The sequence below is a fragment of the Globicephala melas genome, chromosome 8 (assembly GCF_963455315.2).
Source record: "Globicephala melas chromosome 8, mGloMel1.2, whole genome shotgun sequence".
NCBI lineage: Eukaryota > Metazoa > Chordata > Mammalia > Artiodactyla > Delphinidae > Globicephala > Globicephala melas.
The window spans coordinates 84,207,655-84,218,216 of record NC_083321.1 but is presented as its reverse complement, the minus strand read 5'-3'; the positions used below and the strand labels follow the sequence as shown (position 1 = coordinate 84,218,216).

At 39.0% G+C, this 10,562-nt stretch overlaps 1 protein-coding gene and 1 pseudogene across 1 annotated transcript in view; both read left to right on the top strand.

Annotated features, from left to right (window-relative positions):
• Positions 1–531: 531 nt before the first annotated feature.
• Positions 532–10,562, top strand: part of C8H11orf65 (chromosome 8 C11orf65 homolog) — an 89,775-nt gene continuing 79,744 nt past the window's right edge. Inside the window, 1 exon segment of the mRNA XM_030836306.2 lies at positions 532–612. Within this exon segment, the coding sequence (XP_030692166.1) occupies positions 532–612 (81 nt within the window).
• Positions 2,190–2,930, top strand: LOC115841920 (large ribosomal subunit protein uL30-like; annotated as a pseudogene).

Here is a 10,562-nt window from a genome sequence, read left to right as displayed (position 1 = left end):
AAGTCAGACAAAGACAAATACTCTATGTTATCATAGAGTATCTAAAAGCTAAAACAAATGAATGTATATAATAAAACAGAAACAGTCCTACAGATATAGAGAACAAGCTAGTGGTTACCAGTGGAGAGTGGGAAAAGGGGAGAGACAAGATAGGAATAAGGGATTAAGAGATACAAACTACTATGAATAAAATAGATAAGCAACAAGGATATTGTACAGCACAGGGAAATATAGTCATTGTTTTGTAATAACATTAAATGGAGTATAATCTTTAAAAATAATGAAAATAATATAATATTGTAAATCAACTATACTTCAATAAAAAAGAGACAAATTGGAACATATTAGGCTATCAATTATAGGTGTCAATTTTAATTTTTATTATAGTTATTTTGATATCAAATATCATTTTCATTATTTCCTTTATAATTTCTATTTGATTTTCATTGAGTTCTAGTGACAGTTTCATAATGGAGTATGTAAATTAATTTAAAATATACTCCTTTGCTTATTCTCTTTTAGGACTTTTGCATGGCTTGGAAACAGGAATCAGAATTTACAAAGAGAGATAGAGCTGCCAGAGTCATTCAGAAGGCCTGGAAAAGTTTCCTTGTGAGTTTATTTCGGTTTTCTGCAGCTTTATTGAGATGTAATTGATATAGTTCACCTGTTTAAAGTATACAATTCAGGGACTTCCTTGGCGGTCCAGTGGTTAAGACTTTGCCTTCCAATGCAGGGGGTGTGGGTTTGATCCCTGGTTGGGGAACTAAGATCCCACGTGCCTTGTGGCCAAAAAACCAAAACATGGAACAGAAGCAATATTGTAACAAATTCAATAAAGACTTTAAAAAATAATAAAGTATACAATTCAACAGCTTTTAGTATATTAAAGAGTTGTATACCACCCTTTGCTTTATAAGTAGACTTTTTTTAAGTTTCAAAAAATTAGCATTAATTAATTATCTTATTAACCTCACTAATATTTATTGAGTTTCTGATCTGAGCCAGGCACTTTGATAATGGCTACTATGAGCAAAAGTATCACTAATTGGCTTATTTGGCTTTCACCTCTAAACATTTTATATCTTGACTCTGGAATCAGGTTTGTGAGCAAGTGTTGGGATACATTCACTCATTTAATATTTATTCAGTACCTACTCTTGAGGACGTAAAGTATATCTGGATTAATGTAGTAGTTTTTCACCATGCTCTAGTCTGAGTAGAATTAGTCTCCTTATCCAATAAGAAATATTCCAATTTGATTTACTGGGTTAGGTGAGAGCCAAGAGGTGAAATGACTTCTCTCTTTTCTCTAGGATAGCATCAACACTCTGTGTGTGAAGTGGTATGGCTCTCTTTCTAGCACACAAAAGTACCTTTATATCAGTTAATGATGTCTTGAAAAATAATTTCCATTATTTGCCTATGCTGGGGCACAACTATTGATTTCCAACACTAAAAAAAAAAGAATTTCCTTTAAAATCTACTATTCCTTTGTTGGTCTCTAACAGCATACTTGTCATCTAGGCTTAAGCTTTTCTGTCATTTGTAATTCTTCTCTCCCACATTCAAATCCAATCAGCCACATACCTTTGAACACCTGTTATGTTCCTGACACTGTGCTAGGCATTTTACAATACATTCTTGTGTTTAAGGAGCTTCAGTAGAGAAGCCATGTACATAAACAAATGTGTGTGTGTGTATTTTAACAAGATGGTAGACTGAACACACATTTTCACTTTCTATCCTTCTAGAACCCAACTGAAGTGACAATGTATAGAAAGTTAACCCATAACAGAGAGAAGGGAGTTCATGAGCAAATAGGAAATTTTATCTCATACCAAAAATAAATGGTAGTATCCTGTTGGACATATCTATGTAGAAGACTTGCCTATACATACCTTAAAGGGGCACTAATGAGATAACTCGTTTGTCATTGGAACCCTAGAAAGGACGTCAATTAGGATTTAGCAATTTAAAAAGGCTAAAAGGAGAATGACTATAGACAATAGGGTTAATTGAAGGTCTGTACATGGAACAGCTGTGCCAGTTGTCTCCACTGTCACTTCAAGACCCAAAGCTATAGGCAGGTGGTTATTTATCATTAGTCAAAAATCTACTGGTAGATGGATATTTACCATTGTGCATATAAGAGAAACAAACCCAGAGTAGCCCACAGCTTTGGAAAGATGGCAGAGGTAGAGCCAATAAAAAAGATCCCTTTGGTTCCAGAAAATCTCCTGAAAAAGAGGAAGGCTTATCAGACCCTCAAAGCCACCCAGGCAAAGCAGGTGCTTTTGCAAAGGAAGGAGCAGAGGAAAGGAGAAAAACTCAAGTTTAAGCAACTAGAATGGTTCCTACATGAGTCCTGGTGGCAACTACGTGACAGGGTGCGACTCAGACGAGAAGTGAAACCTCGTGGCTTGGAAGTGCCAGATAAACACTCCTTAGTCTTTGTTGTACACATCCAAATGATTAATGGGGTGAGTTTACTGGTGCAGAGGACCATTGCAAGACTTGGCCTGAATAAGATTTTCGGTGATGTCTTTATGAAAGTAACCCCTTAAACCATAAAAGCATTTCATATAGTGGAAACTTATGTGACCTGGGGATTTGCAAATCTGAAATCTGTTCAGGAACTCATCTTTAAATGTGGACAAGCCAAGGTCAAGAATAAAATCGTCACACTGACAGACAACACAGTGATTGGGGAGCACCTGGGGAAGTTTGGTGTCGTTTGCTTGGAAGACCTCATTCATGGAGTTGCCTTCCCAGGGAAGGATTTTCAGGTGATCTCAGGGTTCTTGTGCCCTTTGCAACTCTAAGTAGCCTATTGTGCTACCAAGAATAGAGGGGGCTTCCTCAAGGAAGTGGGCTCACCTGGTTATCAAGGTGAATGCATCAATCGACTCATCTGGCAGCTGAACTAAACCCAGAATATCTGAAAGCACAGTGCATTGGAAGCATGTGTTTTTGTTTTATGGAATTGTTACCCATTATCTTCAAGGAAGATTATTTTCTGCTTTATCTTCAGAAACTGGAGGTAAAAGGTCAGGAAAAAGATGATGATGTTCACAGCAGGCAGTTTTCATCCCACCTCAGTTCCAAGGAAAATTTCCTGTGTGTCTTCTGTGATGACCACCATCCACCACTGAAACCAGCAAAGATTCACTCCATGGAGAAAGGAGTCCTGTTTTATCACATCTTCTATCCTGGGGTTTAATGTTGGTGAATGAATACCCAAGCATGAATACAGGACAGCAGTGAACCGAGCCCAGGGCCTTGTTTTGGAAAGAACTTGAAATACAATTGGAAAGAAGCACACAAAAATAATGCTCTCTGCTGTGAGTCCATGTTCTAACTTCAGTGACAGCTTGGCAAGCTCTCAGACGTGGCTGTCCCTAGGTGTATCTGGTAACTTCCTTATCCTTGCCTGCAATTGGCTTAGTTCTTTTCTCTAGCTCAGAATTTTAACCTACTCTTGGATCTGTGAGACAGATGGACCCTTTCCCCAGCCAAATGGAGTGTTTCCTGTTAAGAACATGGTGGTAGATTGCTGAGCCCCTGTGCCATTTATGACTCAGGGAAATGCCCACCATTTATTTCTGCTGGGCTTCAAGATGGAATTTTCTGGTTTCCCTGATGATCAGTCCTCTTCTTAAAACCCAAATCAGAAGCTGAAAAAGAATGGATATATGTATAACTGATCCACTTTGCTGTACACCTGAAACTAACACAACATTGTAAATCAACTATAACACAACATAAGTAAAAATTAAAAAAAAAAAAACAAGGGACTTCCCTGGCAGCCCAGTGGTTAAGACTCTGCGCTTCCAATGCAGGGGGTGCAGGTTCAATCCCTGGTCAGAGAAATAAGATCTCATATGCTGTGCAGTAGCACAGCATCCCCCCCACCAAAAAGAAACAAACCCTGAAGGATTATCTCTTTAAAAAATTTACGTGAACCATCTGGGAAAGCTAGTTCTAGCATGGATTTGGTACTCCACAGTAAAACCCTCTTAATTTTAGTATTTGAGAGATGCCTTGTGTTATTGCTGGCTACCTGACCATACTTCCTCTAAGAAAGTCTGTTCATTAACCCACTTCACAAAGGCCCAAGGCAATCTTCCCATTCATGAGTGTGAACAGTGGAAAACCAGAGACTTACACAAAAGCACAGGATACTTACACTAGCTCCCTAGAAAAATTGACACAGACCTTCATTTGTCACTACTAATGGACAATCACCTGACATTTAAGGAAAACCAATGATGTAGAAACAGAAAGAAAAGAAAAAGAAATAACAGAATCTGAAGGAAATAAAAATGGTAATCAATTTAGCTTAGATCATTATGTTGAATGGCTCTAGGAAGGTTGTATCTGGAGACTAAATAGTACACCACGCAATAGAAGGTATGACTGAGAAGCTGGATTTAAAAAGACATTAGAGGGAGGTGGAGTCAAGATGGTGGTGTGGGAAGATGTGGAGTTAACATCTCCCCACAACTGGGGTGACTGCCAGCTACTGGTGGGAGACTCTGACACCCAAGGAGATGGGAGGAACCCCAAAGTGAACCAGTAGGACATAGGGGGACTGAAGGGGTGAGGAGAAGTGGAGTCCAGACGGGATCAGCACCCCAGAAGCTGGGGAGATCAGGAGAGGCAGGCAGGAGGGACTCTCTGAGAAGAGCAGGAGAGGACCAGAGAGCGATTGCCTGGCCCACTCAAGCCCAGGAAGCCTGCTGGGCTCCCAGGTGAGGTCCCCTGCCGTGCCTGGACCCCTTCTGTTCCTTGAACCTAAGCCCCACTCCCCACAGCCCCCAGGGCCTTTTCCAGTCCTGTAGGTCCTGAGCATTGGCCCCACCCACCACCCAAAACTTGCACTTGCTTAAGCCCCCCGCTCCACAGCCAAGGCCTTCGCCTCCCGTCCCTTTTCCCTCCTCTTTTTTATTATTGTGGTACTAATGTACCTTCTGGTTTCTGATTCATCTATATTTTTATTTTTATATTCTTCCTAACATATCTGTTAGTTTCCTAGTCTAATTTTATTTTTTACCTTGTTGTTGCTTTTTTTTTTTTTTTTTTTTTTTTGCCACCCCAGGTGGCTTGCACGATCTTGGTTCATGAGCCTGGAGCTGGGCCAAATCTCCTATGGTGGGAGTTCCAAGTCTGAACCACTGGACTAACAGAGAACCTCAGACTCCAGAGAATATTCACTGGAGTGAGGTCTCACAGAGCTCCTCATCTCAGCACCAAGACCCAGCTCTACACAATAGCCTACAAACTCCAGTGTTGGAAACCTCAGCCAAACAACTAGTAAGACAGGAATGCAATCCCACTCATTTAAAAAAAAAAGAGAGAGAGAGAGATGGCAAAAAAATATGTCACAGATGAAGGAGCAAGGTAAAAACCTACAAGACCAAATAAATGAAGAGGAAATAGGCAATCTACCTGAAAAAGAATTCAGTGTAATGATAGTAAAGATGATCCAGAATCTCAGAAATAGAATGGAGGCACAGATTGAGAAAATACAAGAAATGTTTAACAAAGATCTACAAGAACTAAAGAACAAACAAACAGAGATGAACAACACAATAACTGAACTGAAAAATACACTAGAAAGATCAATAACAGAATAACGGAGGCAGAAGAATGAATAAGTGAGCTGGAAGACAAAATAGTGGAAATAACTGCCAAGGAACAGAATAAAGAAAAAAGAATGAAAAGAATTGAAGACAGTCTCAGAGACCTCTGGGACAACAATAAACACACCAACATTCGAATTATAGGGGTCCCAGAAGAAGAAGAGAAAAAGAAAGGGTCTGAGAAAATATTTGAAGAGATTATAGTTGAAAACTACCCTAACATGGGAAGGAAATAGTCACCCAAGTCCAGGAAGCACAGACAGTCCCATACAAGATAAACCCTAGGAAAAATACACCAAGGCACATGTTAATCAAACTAAGAAAAAATAAATTCAAAGAAAATATATTAAAATCAGCAAGGGAAAAACAAAAAATAAAATACAAAAGAATCCCCATAAGGTTATCAGCTGATTTTTCAGTGGAAACTCTGCAGGCCAGAGAGAGTGGCAGGATATACTTAAAGTGATGAAAGAGAAAAACCTACAACCAGGATTACTCTACCCAGCAGGATCTCATTCAGATTCAATGGAGAAGTCAAAAGCTTTTCAGACAAGCAAAAGCTAAGAGAATTCAGCACCACCAAATAACTTTACAACAAATGCTAAAGGAACTTCTCTAAGTGGGAAATGCAAGAGAAGAAAAAGACCCACAAAAACAAACCCAAAACAATTAAGAAAATGGGAATAGGAACACACATATCGATAATAACCTTGAATGTAAATGGATTAAATGCTCCAACCAAAAGACACAGACTGGCTGAATGGATACAAGAGCAAGATCCATATATATGCTGTCTACAAGAGACCCACTTCAGACCTAGGGACACATACAGCCTGAAAGTGAAGGGATGGAAAAAGATATTCCATGCAAATGGAAATCCAAAGAAAGCTGGAGTAGCAACACTCATATCAGATAAAATAGACTTTAAAATAAAGGCTGTTACAAGAGATAAGGAGAGACAGTACATAATGATCAAAGGATCAATCCAAGTAGAAGCTATAACAATTATAAATGTTTATGCACCCAACATAGGAGCACCTTAATACATAAGGCAAATGCTAACAACCATGAAAGGAGAAATCGACAGTAGAAAATCCTAAAGTTGTCACCAGAAAACTACTAGAACTAATCACTGAATTTGGTAAGCTTGCAGGATACAAAATTAATGCACAGAAATCTCTGGCATTCCTATACACCAACAACGAAAAATCAGAAAGAGAAATTAAGGAAACACTCCCATTTACCATTGCAACAAAAAGAATAAAATACTTAGGAATAAACCTGCCTAAGGAGGCAAAAGACTTATACTCAGAAAACTATAAAACACTGATGAAAGAAATCAAAGATGACATAAACAGATGGAGAAATATACCATGTACTTGGATTGGAAGAATCAATATTGTGAAAATGACTATGCTACCCAAAGCAATCTACAGATTCAATGCAATCCCTATCAAACTACCAACAGCATTCTTCACAAAATTAGAACAAAAAATTTTAAAATTCGTATGGAAACACAAAAGACCCCGCAAAACCAAACAATCTTGAGAAAGCAAAACGGAGCTGGAGGAATCAGGCTCCCTGACTTCAAACTATACCACAGAGCTACAGTAATCAAAACAGTATGGTAATGGCACAAAAACAGAAATATAGATCAACAGTACAGAATAGAATGCCCAAAGATAAATCCATGCACATATGGGCACCTAATCTATGACAAAGGAGGCAAGAACATACAATGGAGAAAAGACAGCTTCTTCAATAAGTGGTGCCAGGAAAACTGGAGAGCTACATGTAAAAGAATGAAATTAGAACACTGCCTAACACCATACACAAAAATAAACTCCAAATGAATTAAAGGCTTAAATGTAAGACCAGACACTATAACACTCTTAGAGGAAAACATAGGAAAAACACTCTTTGACATAAACTACAGCAAGATCTTTTTTGACCCACCTCCTAGAGTAATGGAAATAAAAACAAAAATAAACAAATGGGACCTATGAAACTTAAAAGCTTTTGCACAGCAAAGGAAACCATAAACAAGATGAAAATACAGCCCTCAGAATGGGAGAAAATATTTGCAAATGAAACAACAGACAAAAGATTAATCTCCAAAATATACAAACAGCTCATGGAACTCAATATCTAAAAAACAAACAATCCAGGGTAAAAATGGGCAGAAGACCTAAATAGACATTTCACCAAGGAAGACATACAGATGGCCAAGAGTCACATGAAAAGATGCTCCACATCACTAATTATTAGAGAAATGCAAACCAAAACTACAATGAGGTATCACCTCACACCAGTCAGAATGGCCATTATCAAAAAATCTAGAAACAATAAGTGCTGGAAAGGGTGTGGTGAAAAGGGAACCCTCCTGCACTGTTGGTGGGAATGTAAATTGATACAACCACTATGGAAAACAGTATGGAGGTTCCTTAAAAAACTAAAAATAGAATTACCATATGACCCAGCAATCCCACTACTGGGCATATACCCAGAGAAAACCATAATTCAAAAAGAGACATGTGGACTTCCCTGGTGGCGCAGTGGTTGAGAGTCCACCTGCCGATGCAGGGGACACCGGTTCGTGCCCCGGTCCTGGAAGATCCTTTATGTCGTGGAGCGGCTGGGCCCGTGAGCCATGGCCGCTGGTCCTGTGCGTCCGGAGCCTGTGCTCCGCAACAGGAGAGGCCACAAGAGTGAGAGGCCCGCGTACCGCAGGAAAAAAAAAGAGACATGTACCACAATGTTCATTGCAGCACTATTTACAATAGCCAGGACATGGAACCAACCTAAATGTCCATCAACAGATGAATGGATAAAGAAGATGTGACCCATATATACAATGGAATATTATTCAGCCATAAAAAGAAATGAAATTGAGTTATTTGTAGTGAGGTGGATGGACCTAGTGTCTGTTATACAGAGTGAAGTTAGAAAGAGAAAAACAAATACCATATGCTAACGCATATGTATGGAATCTAAAAAAAAAAAAAAAAATGGTACTCATGAACCTAGTTGCAGGGCAGGAATAAAGAGGTAGACATAGAAAATGGGTTTGAGGACATGGGGTGGGAGGGCAAAGCTGGGGCGAAGTGAGGGTAGCATCCACATATACACACTACCAAATGTAAAATAGTTGGCTCATGGGAAGCAGCAGCATAGCACAGGGAGATCGGCTTGGTGCTTTGCGATGACCTAGAGGGGTGGGACAGGGAGGATGGGAGGGAAGCTCAAGAGGGAGTGGATATGGGGACATGTGTATGCATGTGGCTGATTCGCTTTGTTGTGCAACAGAAACTAACACAGTATTGTGAAACAATTATACACCAATAAAGATCTTTAAAAATTTTTTTTTAATCTGGCAAAATGTCTGAACTTTATGGGTTGATATTCCCTTTTGTTCTTTGTTGGTATTCCATTTAAATATTGTAAAACTTTGAAATAATGCTACCTTTATCACCACAAACACTACCAATATAAAATTGGTAGAAATATAAGAGAAAGAGGAGATAAATTAATTAAAATAACTATTACAATTAAAAAATCAAGAGAAAAGTTTGTGTAGAGACTACATTCCTTGTTGCTGCAGCTGATCCCACCTACTGCTCACTATGTTCACTGATGTTCAGCCAGCATCTCAATTGGCCAGAGTACTTTGCCAGGTAGAATAACACAAAACTTACTTTATGGAAGATCATGTTAAATAACTAGAATCCAGCAGAGTCCAGATGTAAGATAAAAAGTGTGTCATACAGAATACTTACCCAATGATGATAGAGCATTGCTCCCAAACCCTGAATGTTTCTTCTGTGATTCATACAGTAGTATAGGTTTCACAGATCATCATGAACCACCATCACAATTCCATTTGTCATTGTTTTTACTCAGCCCTAAAGGGCCAACTAATGTTATCACTTGCACTGAAGCCCTGGACCATCCAGAGAGACTTCTCTTTCTTAGGTTTCACTCAAAACTAACAGATTTTCGGGCTTCCCTGGTGGCGCAGTTGTTGAGAGTCTGGCTGCCGATGCAGGGCACACGGGTTCGTGCCCTGGTCCGGGAAGATCCCACATGCCGCGGAGCGGCTGGGCCCGTGAGCCATGGCCGCTGAGCCTGCGCGTCCGGAGCCTGTGCTCCGCAACAGGAGAGGACACAACAGTGAGAGGCCCGCGTACCTCAAAAAAAAAAAAAAAAAAGAAAGAAAAACTAGCAGATTTTCAAGACCCTTGTAAATTGTCAGGCAGCACACCAAACTCTAAGGACCCTCAAACTTTGCACAGAAGTGGTAGATGTTTTTTGAAATTTTTTGTTGAAGTGTAGTTGATTTACGATGTTGTGTTGGTTTTGGGTGTACAGCAAAGTTTTTCAGTTATATAAATATATCCTTTTCCATTATAGTTTATTACAAGATATTGAGCATAGTTCCCTATGCTATACAGTAGGTCCTTGTTGGTTATCTATTTTATCTAGAGTAGTGTGTGTATCAGTTAATCCCAAGCTCTTAATTTATCCCTCCCCCCACTTCCCCTTTGGTAATCATAAGTTTGTTTTCTATGTCTTTGAGTCTGTTTTTGTTTGATAACTACATTCATTTGTATCTTTTTTTTTTTTAGATTCCACAAAAAAATGGATAAAATAAAAAATAAAAAGAGGTTAGAAACTCCGAAAAACAACTAACCATGAAAGTCATGGTTCAAATATAAGGCAAATTAATATATTTCTAACCTCTATGTAAAGAGAATAATTTGATTTTTTTTTAATATCTTTATTGGAGTATAATTGCTTTACAATGTTGTTAGTTTCTGCTGTATAGCAAAGTGATTCAGCTATACGTATACATATATCCCCATATCCCCTCCCTCTTGCATATCCTTCCCACCCTCCCTATCCCACCCCCCCCATCCC